Source organism: Falco punctatus (genome assembly GCF_963210335.1).
Source record: "Falco punctatus genome assembly, chromosome: 2".
NCBI classification, from domain to species: domain Eukaryota; kingdom Metazoa; phylum Chordata; class Aves; order Falconiformes; family Falconidae; genus Falco; species Falco punctatus.
The window spans coordinates 104856124-104875491 of NC_137581.1; the positions used below are offsets into that span (position 1 = coordinate 104856124).

At 38.6% G+C, this 19368-nt stretch overlaps 1 protein-coding gene across 2 annotated transcripts in view; it reads right to left on the minus strand.

Moving 5' to 3' along the window:
* The window catches only part of NCAM2 (neural cell adhesion molecule 2), a 316785-nt gene extending 298080 nt beyond the window's left edge, over positions 1-18705 (minus strand). For both annotated transcript variants that reach the window (XM_080374442.1, XM_080374443.1), the window contains exon 1: positions 12358-18705. In XM_080374442.1, coding sequence (XP_080230568.1) covers positions 12358-12409 — 52 coding nt within the window. In that variant the 5' untranslated portion in view covers positions 12410-18705. The remainder of the gene's footprint in view (positions 1-12357) is intronic.
* Positions 18706-19368: the final 663 nt, after the last annotated feature.

Sequence of the window (19368 nt, forward strand, 5' to 3'; positions counted from 1 at the left end):
TCCATCCTTATTTAGCATTCTTATAACTGACACAAATGGCATCTTTATTAGCTGAAGAGAAAAGCTAAATAGATTTTATGCGAACACCTAGATGTATATGACATTGAATGGATGGACCGTGTACTTTTAGCGCACAGATACTGTACTCTGATAACAAAAGCATATGTTTTACTTGATGCTTGTAAGAACTGAAAAATGAAGTATGTGATTCATGATTTGCTGGTAGAGACCAGTAAAAAACATACACTTTTTACTGCCAGGTTGTAAACTGACTATCCGCATGTAAGAGGCTGAAATCAAAAGTTTTACCATAGAAATATTTACCTCTCCTCATCATACATCAAAAATTCAGTTTATATAATGCTGTTACATTGCACAATGCAAGCGAATGGAAATATTACTAGAGAAGAGAGATTCTGCCAAATAGATGTAGGCCAAAGCTCAGTCTTAACTCAATGAATCTGAGAAGGTTAACTGTTTCCACTCTCATTTTACTCCTTGTATAACAGCAGGACCCCAAAAGTATTTTTATAATGTAAATATTAAAACACAACACAATTCCTAACTCCATGAAGAATTAAGCCTTACATAAAGATATTTCATGAAAAATTAAACTCAGACTGATAACGCAAATGCTTATTTCGTATAGAAGTGTTAACTGTGAAAAGTAACTTTTGCCTAACTGTGCACTTTTTTTTTCCCCTAGCAACTGCTTAGAAAAGCTTATATTCTCCTTTTTGCTGTTTCAGTAATTCTTTTTCATAGACGTGTGCAGCTATTTTTAGGACTGAATTTCAGAAAAACCTCAGGTAACTGAGTTTTAAGTTACTACTTTTTAAACTTATTTGATAATTCAAGCAAAATAATCTTGGAACACATATTTGCAAACGTGGCTACAGTTCAAATAGAAATAGCAGACAGTCCAACTGACATTCATTCAGTCTTCAGTGTTCTTATGACAAAAAACCACAACTCTGTGCTAAACACAAAAGGCCTGTCAAGCGGAAAAGACTCTAAGACAAGCCTTACTTAGAGGTATCAAGTACGAAATCTTTCAGAGACATTGTGTGATGCTTTAACACACACCTGGATTATGAAAACAGAACATTATTTTAACATCACCATCACCCCCAAAATAAAATAAAAACACAGCTAAACAAAAAAACCCACACCAAGGAGAGAAGCATCTCTTCTTTGAAGAAAACATGCACCTTCAGTAAATATGAGATGTTCCTTCCTGCTGCTTGAGTTTCCCTCTCCCTGCCTCCCCATTACAACACTGTTGTTTCTGATCAAACAAACTTTCACAACTGTAGCTACGAAACTCATTATGCCATTTTCATAGGTAAAAACAAAACATTACTACAGAAATATTGTTCTATAGGTTGATAGAGATGTTAATTCTTTAATGCCTGCAGGTCACATGTAATACATTTACTGTGTGGTTATGAACAAAAAAAAGGGTTCTCTGCAAGGCTAACTTTCTTTGACTTATATACATTGTATATAGGTATAAACACAGACTATTTAGAAACCTTTCACGACTGCATTCAATGGGCTTCATAGTCTGGAAAATAGTCACAAACACATTTAAGGTGCATTAAAGCACTTCAACATTCACCATCACAAAAAAAGAATAAGTACGATTTCTTTAGAGTAGCTTTTAAAATAGTCACAATAACGTAAAAGTTTTTTTCTTTTAATTTTTCAGTCACCCATTTGCTACAGTTGTACTTTCTAGTTTAAAATAGGCACAGAAGGAGGAATGTCAGAACTCCAACTAATAACAAAAGGGCTTTTCTCTCTTGAAAAGGAGTACTTGATTTTGTTTAGTTGTGGTTGTTTGCTTTGTTTTTTTAAATGAGATCTGGAGTAGCTAAAAATGAAAAATGCACGACTCATACAGAACTATATTTTCTTTTCATCAACATTTTTACAGGAAACAATAGTTTCCCCAGCCAGATCTTCTCTTACATATAGCAGATAAGGTGTTCACTCATGTACCCAGGGGAAAAAAAAAAAAAAAGTACAAAAAACACACCTAAAAACAAAAATACAAACCACACAACAACAAAAACAGAAAAAAATGCTATCAGAGTGTGGCCCATAAAGGGCTGCACAGAATGAAGCATGTTATTCTTGAGGATTTAGAACACACCTAGGAAACTTCCAATGTATACTAATGTTTGCAAATGATAGAGAAAAAGATCAAAATTCACTTTAAAAATAGCAGCGTGTAAGCAAATCACACACTCGGAATGGAAACCCACTACTGTGACATTAAACACATATCTGTAAATTTACTTCCAAGAATGGTAAAATAAGAATAAGCCTACCATGACTCTAGGAGAATTGTATAGAAAACATCACCTATGACAGACTTCTCAAACCCAGCAACATAAATTCTCGATTATAACAGCTTGTGTACATACAAAGACACTCACAGACATGTAATGCAAAGGTGCTGGGGAAGATTATTTCACCTAAATGCTAAAAGCTGCTGAACCCAATGTGTGGAACTGCCATAAACTAGCACAAATCCATTTAACATCATTCATACAGTACACTTACAGACTTACAGGCACAACCTGAATACTGAACATGTAAGGAACAATTTTGACTCGTGTCACAAAGCCACAGACCAAAAACAAACAAGTAAATCAAAACTCTCAAAAACACGAACAAAACCAAATGATTAATTTTTATACTAAATGGTAACCTCCAATACAGCTATGACCTCAGCTACAACTAAGTGATGGTAATGATTAATTGCATGAAACTCAACTTTTCATGTTCCCGGGGGGGCAAATGAAATCTGTACCTTATGTCTTTGGGTTTACTATTAAAGAAAAACAGTAACATACACAGAGAAAAATATCCTTTTTGTCTCATGCACTGTCTTGAATAGAACCTGGCACATCAGAACATCCCATTAGTTGTTAGTTCTTCTGTGCTGTTCTATTAGCCCCCCATACTTTTTCAGCACTAGTTCATAAACATGCCCACTACTTAAATATACATAAAGTTAGAGCTTGATTTCCTATTCTTCACTAAATCAAAATTCCCACATACTCACATGGGAGTTATACAACTCCTTAAAGCTTCAATCAGACTCTGAAAGCTGCAATCAGTACAACCCCCGAAACAGTACTCTTGGCACACAAGTCTCCCATTGACTTCAGCAGGAGTTCCATGGCTGCAGGGTGTGCAGTTATGTCACCAGAAAGACCTCATCTCACATAACATTGTTTTCTTAAAATACACTCTACAGGTTAGAGATAGATGTAGCATTCATATTATACCATAGACAGACTTAATTGGAAAAAAATCAGCATTTATTTTTTCATAAATATAAAGTTAGGGTATTATTCCCAACACAGAAAGCACAGGAGCACACGAATGATTGCATTATTTATTACTGATGGCAATGCCTAGCTGGGTATAATTCACCCTAAATTTCAAATCCCAGGTAAGATTTCAAAAATTGGAATTCAGGGACAAAAGGCAAGCAGAAAGCAACAAAAGCAAAACTTCTATTGTGAAATATGGATGTCTGATACAAAAATCATTCAATGATCAGCAAAAAAACACATTTCAGTGTTGTGCATTTTATCTTTGTAATTCTCTATATGCAGACAAATCATTTAAAGTTGCATTTTCAGAGAACAGTTTTCTTCTACTTTCAATGGGATGTCAGCAAGTGAGAAAAAAATCAGACATTAAAAAAGGGAAAATAAAAATTGTTTTTACACAAGTTAATTTTTTTTTTAAGTTTTCCCAGAAACAACTCTAGAGAGGAATTTTTATTTATTTATTTATTTATTTAAAAATGTACGGATAACATCTAGTGACACCAGCAGAATTTGCAACAGGCACCAAAGACTCTGGCAATTCTTACCGAATTAAGTAGTAATATCTGCTATGTAACACCTATTAATAGATGAGAAACACTCAATTATATTTTCTGGAAAGTATCATTCAGCAATTTGAAAATTATTTTTCCCCCAATGTCTTGAGAACTTTTATATGAAGAATGTCTTAGAAGCACATAATTTGAAGGGATCTCCTGGGACATTCTGGTGACCCATTAAATGTAATCCTTTCACGCTTAATAAAGAACCATCTTACGAAGAACCATACTTCTTCCCTCTCACTCTTATAATGCTCTAGAGTCACTGCTTTTTTGGCCAGAAATTAATTTTCATCGTGAAGAGTTTTTTTTTGTAACCAGTTTATATCCATTTACTCATATATCATGCTTCCCTTTCAAGTACTTCTGCACAGTCTCTGTGCTCATCTCTGGGAGTTGTCTTCCCAGCAATCAAATCTCTCTCAGCTTTCATTTTACAGGGCAACTGCTCACTTTTAACCCCCACACTCTTGTAAGGTAGAACTGATTACAGTGCAAAAGAAATACCTACGAAGAAGGAGGGGTTTTGACAATTGGCTTGATGCAAATCAGCCTAAAATTCAAATACTTCACATTACCATGTGTTAAATTAAGATAACCATAACCAGAAAGCTAGGAAAAGGAATAAAATATTTTCTAAGAAGCTGGAAAGAGACACCAAACAAAAAATGCAATTAAGTCACCGGAAAGTCCATGAGTATAACCTGTAGTTCTGAGACTGTCACGCAAGAAATGGGCGGCTTCTCTGTGATACATACAAATATTAATGTCATGGAAGAGTAAAAGGAAGAACTAATATTACTCCATTACTTACAATTTTTAGCCTATTTCCCTTGTTTAAGTTGTTGACACAGTGTACCAAGTAGATCAAAGTATTGACAGGTTTAATAACAAATTCATGCAACAAAGATCTGCCAAGATTATTAAGGAAGATCACACAGATATAACCTGACATATCCCTGAATGCTGTAGCGTGCAATGGCAGAAATATCACACTGTTCTTGTTCTGTACTTTGTTTCTTTACAACTCTTGCCTTGAGTCTTTTTCAGATAGAGGTCACTAGAGTACCTCAGTCTTTGCTCTGACCCAGAGAACACAAGTTTGAGTATGGGATGTTCAAGAACCTTAAAAAAAAAAAATGCTACCTTATGTTATTGCTGTTAACTGATCTTCGGTACATTTAACACATTCCCCTTTTTTTACCCTGTCCCCCACGCCCTGGATCTTCAGTTTATTTTGCTTTGACTACTTCAGATAACATAAACACATAATATTGACATAATAACATTGTAGGTTTTATTACATCTTTCCTGTTATAATAAAGAAAGTTAATTTTATGTGATTGGTATAAAAATTACTTCTCCCTACCTGTTTATGTCTACCTGCAACACATGCCACAAAGATCTCCATACAATGCTTTATGTGTCTCTCTTTAAATACTTCATTTTAAGTATAGACCTAACTTCATACAAACGAAATTCAGCTGCAGTACAAAGGTCTATGAAGTTAATGGGTTTGAAATTGCTTGCAGCTTGACTGAATATGGTGCAATGTTTTAGTAGCAAGAAAATTGATGGCAATGATTTTGTTTTTAAACTGAATTCATAGTATGCTCCAAATAGCACCTCTCCGGCAAAGTGATGAGAAAAGCAACTTCTTATATGAATTTCAAATATGAATTTCAGCTCATAGTCAGTCAAACAAGTGGTATTGTTAGTTAGGCTACAAGTGCATTGTAAATAGCTTACTGTTAGCTAACTGGAAAGGTCATTCTGAAAAATGACTTTTTATTCATACCCTATTAAGTTATTAATATGCTACAGGTATATTGTGTATTACTTTGAATTTTGCTGAATTAGGAAGTTACTCATCAACTTTTCTCTGCTGTTTAGTTATACTACTCAGGTAATTAGAACACTGAAAACCAGCATAACCTTCTAAAGTCACAATAAAAATTTATGTAGGAAGAAAAATGTAACTGGACAAAAAAAAAAGCCACATTTGCTCCCCTCTTCACTTTTTCCTGGAAAAAAGCCACATCTTAAATAAACATAAATTAACATTTCAATGTTTTATGTTTCTTATGGAAAGCTAGTTCTTGAAGGAACTTACATAGTACTTGGCTAAAAAGAAATTTATTTCAGTACTGATATGCAGGACCAATGAAGAAACTGACTAAAACCTTTAGTACTTAATGTTGTTTCCCAATTTTATCTGGATGTTGTCCATCCACAAACTGGTTATTTCAGTTAAGGTTATACTCAGATCATGGAAGCTGGTGGCAAATTACAGCTTTGGTTAGTAGATCTCCAGGCTTACTGAAATTTGTTAAAAACTGTTTTTACAAGACTTGATCTCTTTATCCTATTGGCAATGCTCCTTGTATATTATATTAAGGAACAGGTAAAATCAAACAACTGCTTTTTTCTTTTCTAAAAGGAGCAGAAAACAGGTAAAACATTTCAGAAGATGTTTGGTTTGTTTTTTTTTAATGCTAGTAACATTCTTAAATAGGCAGAAACTGTGCAATGAATTTTTACATCATATACTTCACTGTATACCTCCTTCCCAAATTAACTTGAGACAGTAAAATATTTGCTTTTAAGTAACTTGTCCTACTTCTCATGCAAACACAAAATTAAGTCAACGGAAATTCTCCTCTGCCTAGAGTCAGTAGAGTTTGGCCACAATGCTCAGTCATCTTCGTATTTAACAACTACATTATAAATCTCATTCTGCAGCCGATCTTAATATTTGTAGTTACTACTCCTGTGTCACATCATTTATGATCCAGGTTTTGATGCATGGATGCAAAAAGAGGGGGGAAAAAAGACAGCAACCAACACTGCTTCTGTGGAGCTACTCAAATGCAGGTTATTCAAAGACTTAGGGTTCTTGTTAAGTAAGGTTTCCTAAGAAGTAGATTTGTGTATACACGTGTATTCTTTGTTTCCTTTCCACATAATTTTTGAGTGGCTTTTAAATGGATTTCTTCTCCAGTACAAAAAGATTTTAATATCATAAGCTGTCAACACAAATAGCTGTAGCCAGATAAATTACTCTGTTTATATTTTTTTTATTCTTCTTTTATTCTTTTCATTCTATAAATTAAGAGGTAGATTCTGAGCTCATCTACAGCAGAGTAAATCAGAAAGTGTCTTCTCCAATTAACGATATCATCAAATGATAACAACTACTATAAAAATTCAGCAATGTATCAAAAATAAGAAGCTTGGTATTTTTAAAGATACCCCATTTAAGATGCTACAGTATAACACAAGACATTTGAAGAGTATTTTGCCATTTTAAATTAACCCTTTTCATTTTCCTGATATCTTTTACAAATATCCAAATCCATATAATCACAGTATTAAAAGAAACTGAGCTACAAAAGCAATAAAAAGATTTTGTGAAAGAATGCAGGATTATGTTACTGAAGCTGGAAATCCTTAGATTCTTCAAGTAACAGCAAGAACGCTCTATTTAATATTCAAATTCATTCTGAGTTTTAAACTAGTTACCAAAATTTTGATAATTTTAGTCAGATACCTAAACTAGAAAGCAGTTAAATACACTGGGGCGGGGGGGAATGGGACATAATTACTAGGTTAAATTAGGCCATGATTAATTGATTAGGTAAAAAAAAAAAGTGATGATAAGATATATTAGATACCAATAGGCCTGGATCTAGTCCATCAGACTCCAACTTCAGATTTGAATACATCATGATATCCTGAAGTATTCTCTCCCATTTCTGAATTTCAAGAGACATCGAAAATAAAACTCAAATGACCTGGGACATGTAAAACCTCAGGATACACTTCATCAAGTACCCTGCCTTTATTTTATAAAATTAAGGTCTGTGCTAAAAACCAAACAAAACATCTGGCATGAATTAGTCATTAGAAACTGTTTAAAATATAAATATAAAAAAATTATATAAATAAAATAAAAATAATAAAGTTATTATCCAGATTCTTTATCTGGAGAAATCTATGTCCTACTCTTTCAGTAACAGATTTTCAACCCTCAGCCACAAATTACAGTGTAGTTAACACGTTTCCCAAAATGTCATATTAATTTGACTGAATTGTACTGGAATCAAATGGAATGTTCTGAATGTAACTGGGGAATTACTGGAATAAATTGGAAGAAAAATCAGTAAGTAAACATGAATATACTTGGGAAAGGTGCCTCAAAGAAAAGGTCAATGAAAGGGCTAACAAATACAGTATTTATTCTCAGAATACTTGTTGAGGAAGAAGGCCATGAAAGGCAAATCATACATAGCCATAAAACTCCAATACCATTCCCACAGATAAAAATAATTAGTTATCTAAATAAATGCATGAACTGTCCTGTAAAAGTCAAACACTATTCAGCCTCTTTCAAGACTTTAAAGCTTTATCTCCATGACTATCTTTCACACATTTCATGATTTAGAGCCACTGCAAATAACAAAAATAACTAACTACTTTGTATAGCAGTGCATGAAACAAAACTGTCTACGTACTTCTCAACCAGCCATTCTTAAGTCAATCTTTCAGAACACCTCATCAGTCAAGGTTTATTTTCAGGCAGATATTTTGATTTTCATCTTCACCTGAAGAGGAGGTACATAGGCTAAACCAGCAAATCAAATATTATGTTTTTTCTGATTTTTTTTTAATTAAGGGTGAAAAGGAAAAAGAACAAGGTAGTAAATGCATTTTAATGTTAATGCAATTGTATAAATCAACTGGTAGCAGAAAGTTATTGTTAGCTGAAGTCTCAGGATATGTTTTAGAATTAATATTTTACTCCAGTTGTGTACAGAAGTCTGCTTAATCCAGTAAAATTGATTTCAAAAATTCCAAATTTCATGGACTCCCTACACAAAAAGCAGAAAGAAGCAGGATTCTAGAAAGTGACTGCACTGTAATGAATAAGACGCACATGCTGGCATCTCTTCTGGGGGATGTTCCTTATTAACAAGTAGTCCCTTATAAGCACTTGTAAGAGAAACTCTTCAGGAAAAACAAAAACAAACTCAGTATCAAAGCAGTGAAAAGAGAAAACTTAAAGCACAATGACTGAACAAGTACTCACTGCTATGAATCTCCTGGATGAGCATAAATAGATTAAATTCTACAAGGAAAACATTTCCTACTGCAAATTAACAAAAACTTGCTAACCCGAAGAAATGTATAATATGCAGAGTGAGAAGACAAACAGGATTTTGCAATCTGGGAAGATGTCCATTTCATCCACTATAAGTCAGTCTTCCTAGACACTAGTAAAAGCCAATGAAGCCCCCTCCTCTGAGCATGGTATCACTGTATGTGTTAACAAGCAGATTTACAGAATGAAGTAGGCTGTTTTGTTGGGGGGTGCTGTGTGTGTGTTTTGTTTCATTTCTTATTGAAGCAAAGCTAATTAAATTTAGGTCTTTCACTCTGGATGAATTGTCTGGACAGCTTTGTAAGTTTAAGAAAAAAATCCTTTTGTTTTAGCATAATAGCATTGCTAGTTAAACTCCTCCCTTGTGATGAAATTAGGAGAGGGAATATTTGGCCCTGGTAGATAATTATGACATTCATAAGCTCTTAAGGAGCTGGGGGAGGGGGTTGCTCTGCTACTTGTTTTCAAACCACTCTGATTCTCTGAAATGGAACAAATACATCACAGTTCCCTCTTCCCCATTCTTAAACACCAGCACTTCCCAAAGAAAAAGCTTCAGTCATTCTTCATAAAAATCTACTGCAGCTATAGTCTCAGAAATATAAATCCTCAGCCTAAGACTTTCAGTATTTCCAAAGCAAACGACCCAAATCTAGTTAGTGGCTTTCTTTTGAACCATCCACACTCTATCTCTACTTTAGGATTAGAAAAAAACCCATAATTATCATCTAATACGCTGACAACACTAGTTTTCTCAGAAAACAAACAAAAAGAACACACAAAAGAAAAACACCCCTCATAAACACCACAACCTTCAATTGATCGTGTGTGTTACCCACCACTGCATTCCCAAAAGGAGACAAATCTCAAGAATATTTGTAATAGCCTCTCAAATTATTTGAATCACTTCAAAAAATTTCTCAAGATTACTTCAAGGAGGTTACTTCAAGAAATAAGAATTGCACAATAAAACCCTCACCACAATGAAGCTTATTAAAATTAAAAAAAACCCACACCACTGTAGAATTTTCTTCTCCCCTAGCAACCTATATGGGAATATTTTCCACACGCAGATGTTTTCCCACTCCCATTTACTACCCCCTGCTGTGGATTGAGGCTGCATGTTCCTGCTATTTCTACAGCCAGTTCAAAAATTTTAATCTTCCCCTTGCCAATACAATTCACTCCTTTTATAAAAAAAAAAACAAAACACCACACAAAAACAAAACAACAAAAACCACCAAAAAAACACCCAACCCTGTTTTTCAAAATTGAGACATAACTTAATATCAACGTTAGATTTATTCAGCTTTCCTCCTCTTCTATCTCCCCCTCATATCTATCCCCCTATAATTTTTAAAACACAGCTTAATAGCATCTAGAATTTCACTCCATTATTTATCTCCTGACATGTGATAGTAAGATACCAAAACTATGTAATCCTCCTACGCTGCAGTAATCACACTTCACAAACTAGCTTTCTATCATTCCTCCGTTAGAGGAACCACAGAGCACATCTCTATACACATTACACCTAGGTAGATCAATGCAAAGCCTGAAGGAAGCTTTCCCGTTCTCCTCCTCCTTTACCATCCCCAGTGCTGGCTATGCTGAAAAGCCTCCGGACTGTTTCTGAATAGCTGCTAATCGCGAGACCTTCAGAGCTCTTCCCGAGGTGGCCAAAGCACAAAAACATTTCTGTATAAATTGACAGCATCTGGTGGCTCTTTGCTACTTATCGACGAGACAAAACGTCTGTAGGTATGAGGTGTAGCGATTAACGCATTGAAGGAGACCTTCACAGCTGCAGTTTTAATACCTCAAGGCACGGTGCCTGCCTGCACACCCCCCCCCCCCCTTTTTTTTCCCCCCCTCAAGCGCAACAGATCTCACTGCACTCTCACAAAACACCGTGCAGCGTCTGGGTGAGACATTCCGCCCCGGACCGCGGCTGCCTGCAGATGCCTGCGGATGGCTGCACCTTCCCGCGCCCCGGCGCGCCCCCTCGGTGCCCGCGGCGGGGGTCGGCGGGGAGGCGAAGCCGCCCCAGTCCCGGCGCCGGGCACTGCCGGAGCACGGGCGGCCGCCGTGGAGCTCTACCGCCCCCTGCTGCAAGGTGGCGGCACCCAGGGGCCGAGGGCCGGTCCCCGCCGCTCCCACGCCTCCGCTGACACCTAGGTGGGATTTTGATTCCCCCACGCCACCCCAAAACCTCCTCACAACAGCCCCGAGCGCTGGCCTCCTCCCATCCCCTCAGGTACAGGCAATGCAGCGCTTTCAGGCGTCTCGCAGAGGGTATCCCGCAGGAGGCACAAGCAGCCTGGCGCGGCTCCGCAGCCCACGGCGGCCCCTCAGGAACGCCAGAAACTTGCCCGGATAGTTTCGGAACCCCGCGCTCGTCCCTCACCGAGGGGCACCCTCGCCGTGCCGCACCCCGCGGGAACGCGCTCCCGGCGGCCCTTCCCCTCCCCGCCTCCTCAAGCAGCACAAATGCTCAAGGTGTGACATCCAAAAGTCAGTCTTTCAAGCCCCCTGAAAACAACCACAAAACCCCAGCCACACCACAACCCCTAAGCCCGTATTTTACGGAGCGCTGTCTGTTTAAATGCACATACATATGCAAAAGGCGAACAGTGCCCAGAGGCGTAACCTCCGCACGCCCCGCGCCCGCACACACCTGCCCCCGCGGCGTTATTTCATCGCAAAGTGCCTGCAGCCGCGCACACGCCCGCGCCGTGCCCTCCGCCACCACCCCCGGCCCGGGGGGCTCGGTGTCCCCGCACAGCGACAGGCGCGGTCCCCAGAAGAGGAGAAACCCCGACAGGCAGACTTCAGGTCACATTTCTCACTGGCCCCACCGACAGCACTTCTCTCCGGTCCTAAAAATGAAGCCCACGTTGCCTTCCCCTCAAGCAGACGCATATTTTAAAGCGCGATCCCCGACACATATGTATTTTTTTAATCGGTTGATCTCCCTCCTACATTTATCGCCCAAAAAATTACGAAACCCCATGCAAAGCAGCTAAGTGCACTTAGCACCTTCCAGCTTTTTTTTTTTTTCCCCCTCATAAATGATACCTCTTGAAGACTTGACTTAAAAAAAAAAAAAGAGGGGGGGGTTTGCGATGAAGCAAGTTTTAGGTCCTTTTTAATTAGGCTCCAGGGTGACAACATTGCTTTATTTTTTGCCCATTTCTTTTCCGGTTACACGTTAATCTGAACGAACAGACAGTATAGGTAAGAAAAATAATTATTAAAAAAAAAAAAAAATCAGCCCTGCTCCTACCTTGCCCGCTACTGAGGAGCAATCCGAGCAGGTAGAGAGGCAGGAGGCTCATGTTCAGGAGTTCGCGCCGGCGGACAGTTCCAAGTTGGAGGTGCTCGGCCACCACAGACAAACCCCGCTGCCGTCCGCGCCCTCCCGCACAGCCCCGCACCCGCGGAGCGCTGCTCGCCAAGTGACTGCCAGCGCCTCCCCGTGCCGCACTATATCAGGGAGCCGGCGGCCGCCGCGCAGGAGGCGGGAACACGGCAGCCCGCGCGGATCCCTCCGCGCCACAGGCAGGGCCGCGCCACCGACGAGCGGCAGCGCCGGTTGATTCCTCCGCCGTTCTGAAAGGCTGCCGCAGGCTCAAAGCGTCCCTCCGTCCCTCCTCCCCGCCCTCTGGCAGCCCCCCGGCGGGGAGAGGCAATTTCTGCTCCTCGGAGCGTGCTCCCTGCGCCGTCGCCTGCGAGGAAACAGCCTAAATAAAGGGCGAGGCGGCTGCGGCTGGTCGGAGAATCCTACCGGGAAGCCCCAGCCCGCTGGGCAGGGAGACCCTAGAGCGCGAGGGGCACACACCGAGGGGGCTGGCGTGGCCTTGGCACCCCCGTTCCCGCCGGCGGCGCCCTGGCTCGCGGCGGTGGCGACCCCAGCGGCTGCCCGCCGGGCTTCCCTCAGCGGGCGGCGGGCGCGCTGCCGCCGGGCGCTCGTGCGCGGGAGCGGAGCGGGCCGGGGCTGCGCGGGGGCTGCGCGAGGCCCGGCCATCCCCCCGCTCCTCCTGCGTGCGGTAACGTGCTGCAGCGCCGCTGGGGAGCGGGACCGCTGGGAGCCTCTCGTACGGGCGCGTCTTTAATCGCGCTGAGTCTGTACCTATTCATTTAGGTGTCTGGGAATTCACTTGTTTTGACTTCTGTTATTATAGTAACAGAGAGGAAAAATACCTCTGCTATTTACGCAGCGTCAAATAAAACCGATAAAAAATAAATTGCTTACCTATTTGATGCCTCAGTGCTGTCTTATTGAGGATCTTGCTTTGTAAGGGGGAAAAAAAATACCTGCATTAAAGAGAAGAGGTGGGGTTTTGTCCAGCTTGACTTTGAAGGGGTAATGGGGGGGAGGGGCAGGTAATTAAGCTGTGGTCTCCGAAGCAGCTTCTATAAATGTGTCACCACCTGTATGATACATGAAAGGAGGTAGAAATGGATTTAGACTAATGTGAAGCAGCAGTGATAGTACTTAATAAAAGACGAATCCAAATTAACACATCCCTAATAATTTTTCCACCCCTTTTTTTTTTGCCCTGTTCAAGGAAGTTTAGATTTTGGGGAGGAGGGAGATAGAAAGTCCTTTTGCAGAAAACTAACACAGACGACACCATTGGTATCTTCAGTTTGACATTTGCTTCACAGTAGTCTTACAAAATTACAAAATCTAGGAGGAAGAAATCATGTCGTCAAATCTTGCTGGGATCAAGGAGATAGGTGATAAAACTGAATGTCTTTCTTCAGAAGATGTTTTAGGACACTTGGGAACATGTACAGAAAATGCTGGTAGAGGGGAGAGTGAAAGTTTCCTGCTGTTGGTTAATCTGCACCACATAAATCAGAACCTCAGCTATATACCATGTGGCCCTGCTTTTGAAACCAAAGACTTCTGTAACCTAGTATAAAACGAACAGATTCATTTTCATGTATATTTAAGTGGGAATGGAACTGTTATTTCTCATACAGTTTTGGAAATCCAAAATATGTCAGCTTCAGCAAAACATTTTAGGTGAGAACTGGATTTATATTTAGGAGCCATTCTGCTCCCAAATGTCATGAGAGATGCCTAATTGCAGAAAGTTTTGACTGGGGCCTTTAGTGCAGGCTGAGGAAGACACAACAAAAGGAAGTATTTTGGTGAAGGAGTTTTCCCAGATAAGAAGGTTCTGTCAGCCCCAGTACCGAACTACAGAAATAGAAGTCCATTAATAGATTGATACAGAAAGGTTATGAAAACAAGTATTAAATAAAACCCTTAAGATTAAATATAAATCTTACTGGGCAAAAAGCAAGAAACTCTCACTATGAAGTGAGTAAGATGCCAAATTGTTTGAATTTATCTTTAATTTAACATATTGAAGCATTAGTACCCATCAAAAGTGGAATAAATAAAGAAAATGAAAACATTATTAATAAATAAAACCAAATAATTAGTACACGTACCTTAACATCTATTAAAGTCTGCTTTATTTAAGGGCCAAAGTAGTACAGAAGCACCTTGATCTGCACAGTTGCAGAAATGCAAGGATTGAAATCCATATTCATACACTAGACACCCTACCATAACTCAATATGGATGCAAGTAGGAAATCCCTTTCCCCACAAGAACTAAACATAGTAGAAAGAATGCTGCTATCCAGGTTTTCTTGTGTAAAATCATAATTGTGATGAGAATTTCAGCAGTGTCAGATCTGAGTGGCCAGTTCTTGCTCCTTTGAAATGGAATGAGGATGTTTTGTTTCCAAACAGGCTTCCTCGTCCTGAGAAGTCTACCTAATTACTTGGCTGCAGCAGTGAGCAGAGCCTGCCATGTAGACTCTACACCATATTGCTACAAGATTTAGAAAAATCTGGGTTTACTCCAGCTACTCAAGGAAAAGAGGACAAGCTCTTCACCTCTCTGAAGCAATGGAGTAAAACTGGAAAAGATGGATATAAATCTCAAGGTATTCACATTCTTGTAGTACTACTGTAAAATACAGAAACCTCACTGAAGGAAGAGGCAGCAGCTGGTTCATCCATCAGTAGACAAGCAGCTCCAAGTACTTTTGTCACATACACCACCTAAAAGGTATATGCACACATCCTGAGACCATGCAGTGGAGGGATGGAGAGGAGCGGAGGGGAAAAAGTACATAAGTATGCAGGTCTTCATTGTTCCTGCTGCTTATGGAACAACTAATTTGTTACAGGAGAAAGATCTGTAAAAAAATGTATCATAGTGAACCACAACAGCATATCACAGTGAGGTCAAGCAAACGGATTAGAAAGATGGAGGGAAAGTCCTCAGCATTTCTGCCATCCATATCTATATGACTCTTGGTGTTTGTGACCATACATTAAATGAACCAAAAGATGAACACTTCAAAGTAAACACTGTAAAACACTAATCAATTTCAATAACAACACACCCGTAGTATTTGCCATTCTTTGGCTAATAGCACTTTTCTTTAAAGAGCATGTGGTTTACTGGAGGGAAACCTGACTTGGAGTTCAATGGCTGTACTTAGACTAAGGAATTAGAAAACATGATTTCCGTATAGTAGCACATGCATAACAAATATGCTGGCAGAAAACATGCACATTTTCATGCTATGTAAGAAAATAAGATCAGAAATAAACTACAGTGAGTATTATCCCATATGAACGGTCAAGAGGTGCAAGATCAAGAAGTATAATAATCTATAAGGACAGTTATTCCAAAAATGGGGAAATCAACCTTGATAGGTCCTTGAAGCAATTAAAATACAACTCCAGTGACTGAAAAGACTTCCCGGAAAAATCTCCGAAGAAAAGAAGGGAAAATATTACCTAATATTACATACATGTTTGATTAGTACTTTTAGATGTTTTAGTATACCATACTCAGACTCAAAGTGGATATATCTGTAAGTTCCCTGTCTTTTATCTGTCACACAATAGCCTCCAGCTTTCACAACTGTGCTGTCATATGCAGCTTTTCTCCTACAAATTTTTACTGCCTGTGAAGTTAGCAAAAAGACAGAAAGTATTAATTTTACCCCATGTTACTTACTTGTTTTGCTCAGTGAGATTGTTTATGCAGTAGCCTATCAACTAGTATGAAAGAAAGTGGCAACATTTGTCTATGGCAACAGAACCATTTTAAGCTATCATCACTGCACTTAAGTCAGTTTACAAGAACTGAGGATCTGTAAACTTGCTGTGACTGCTCTTGTTTGTCAAGAAACATCTCCATGGTGCTTTTGCAAATATTACTTTATTTTTAAATCGATTGATGATTGCATGTTCAATGCAAATGTAATTAAATACAGAAACTTAAATCTTGGTGATGATTTCATAATGGATATTTATACTGAAATACATGTTTCCCTGTGGACACCCTAGTTGCCAAGAGATCCAGCTGGATTTGCTTACTTGTCTTACTGAAATGTTAAGGAAGCACCTTAAGATTAGATGAGAATTTTAGGGGAATTTACAATAATGGCACAGTTACAAAGATAGCACAGAGAGATCACATGTCTAGAAATAACTGGTGTAGAGTTGTAAGGAAATTGGCATGTCCTAGAGCAATTATCAAATGTGTTTTGGGGCAGGAAAGGAGAGAGAAAATGAAAGGACAAAATATCCCTCCTTGCAAACCCGGTATATTGCACTTGCAGGAAAATGCCTTCTGCAGGCAGGGTAATTTTCAGAGGTGCTCATGAACCAAATTGCTGATCATCTCCAAAGTGAGTAATTATCCCAAATAGGATGCTTTTCTATGAACACTGAAAACACAATTAAAGTGGCACTAAGATAAATTATACAACAGTGAACAACAACATTATTGTGGTGAGGAAATGATGCACAATAAACAAAAGACAGTTTCATAAATGTTTGCACTACTATTATGTTCTAAGTTCTTCACATCTTATAGAGACCTTCATAAAGATGTAAAATTGCTATCATTTTGGATTAACATTTTATGAGAAAGAGGCAACACATTGTTTCCACTCTGTTTCAAGTCACTTTAAATAAAGAACTCTCCCTCCTGTTAGAGAAACTTAAAACAATCTTGAAAATATTCAGATACTAGGAAGAGAGTCATGGATTTTGTGTACATAGGATAATTTCCTGTATCATTTCTGTAACTGAATAATGACAAGGGTATGTGTAAAATAATTTTGTCCAGGTGAAGGCCACTGCTTAATTTTTGAAGAGAGCAAGGTTGCTTGAAGTACAGTGTGCTAATTTGGTTACAATATAAAACATTGTGCTGACAAAAGAAATCAATAAACTGAATTTATATGTCTGAAGGAAGCATTGTACACTTCTGTGTCTAGTGCAGCAAAGTAGTGTTTAAGAGATGAGACAAGGTTCTGTCAAGAGACAGATTTTTGTATATTCCAGGTTACCACATTACTAGACATGTGACTTTATTCCTCTTTTTAGATCAGTTACTCAAAAAACATGAACTCTCAATAGTTACTATCCCACCACTATCAGCTTCAGATATTTTTACCTGATTTTTTTATATTATCATTTTACCTGAAAATGAAACTGCCAATGTTAAGGTGCTCCAGCTGGCTCAAATATAACTGCCTACATATTTAGCAACATGTCAGTTGTGTACTTTACCTGTTCTGTGGGCTGCTTATGAACACACCCACACACCTTTTTTTACTGCTAGCACCCTTCTTTCCTATTAGTTGGCAGTGTTTTATTTCATACAATTTCTAGAGCAAAGAATCTTCATTTGGTCTTTTTTTTCTTTATTTGATCTGGGAATATTGTGGATGCTGTCAAATAATGTTTAACAAATTTCTGCAATTCCTTAGATCATTGGAACTGTCACCGTCATGTCTGAGAATTGTAAACACCTGCTTTTGGTTACTGAAGTCCCACCAGCCTTTTGTTACCATCTTTTAGACAAAAATGATTCCTCCATGAACTGTATTACCATATCACGCAAGTACTAATATCTGGTTTAGTGCAGTATCAGTTAAGTTATTTGAAGAGACCTTCAAGAATATTTTATTACTGCAGCACTGAAGAGACAACAAGATTTGCTGGCCTTAGCCAAGATGTGCAGAAGTTATTTCAGCAAGTGGAATAGCCAGGAATGATTGCAACATGGTGAGAATTTGAAGAGCAGTTGTTTTTAGAGTGGTTTGTGTGCAAAACATAGACCTTTCTCAGCTGCTGTTCTGTGACTGTGAAACTTGTTCCCTGAAGTGCTTTGAATCATGATGAATTTCAGAGACATTCAGAACAAAATGTAAATCACACTCATTCAGCCATCCGTACTTCCATTAACTTCAAAGACTAGAAACATACAAAAACCCAGACCAAAGAAAGAAAACTTATCTACAGAATGTAAAATTAGGCATAGTGAAAATTAGAAAGTTTATGGATACCTTTGGGTTACAGTTCTATATTGTGATGCTAAATGTGCTGCACATTTTAAGCACCACTCAGATCAGAGTATCTGAGATTCAGAGCCATCCAACTACCCTGATCCACACCACTCTCCCATTTTTCATTGGAACTGGGTAATTGTTGACTTATATGTGATACAAGTGAGCAAGGATGTATGATGGCTGATATGGGGGATGTCAACAGTCAGTGAAACCTTTATGGAGGACTTTGAAATGTATAGGGGAAAGGGAACACATAGAGTTTGAGGTATGTTGATTTTTACAAGTGATAAAAGAACTGTGTCCATATTGCTAGTTCTCAACTAGAGGAGGAAAGGTGATGATGAAAGTGTTCAGCTGTGAATTCAGGAAGCGATTATTGACTAAACAGTGACAGGAAAATCAAAAGAATGTGTATTTTAACTCCAGGCTGTTACAGAGACATATGATATAAACTGCATAGTTTATACTAACACTTACCTTTTAATTTAATTTCAGATCCAGAACTTTACAAGTTCTGCTCCTTTACTGAGATATTCTGAGCTCTTGACACCTTCTAGCATCTTGATACAGCAAGCAGTTTCAAAAGTTAGCCATGTTGGTTACACAACATTTTCTTTCATTAGTTTCATATTTGATTAAATTTGAAAGATGAATGCTTGGTTTGGTTCCTCTGGGCACTGTATTATAGAAGTAAACAACTTCCTATATCTTTTCTAAATGGTATGATCCCAATTAAATCATTATCTCACCTGTTTTTCCTCCTGTATTTCTAATATGTTTTTCATTATCCTTCGATATCTGTTATAACTTTTGGTAAGCTAAGGAATTAAACACAGTAGTACAGATGAGAATGAACTCCTGATTTCTAGTGAATTATTTTTACACCCACA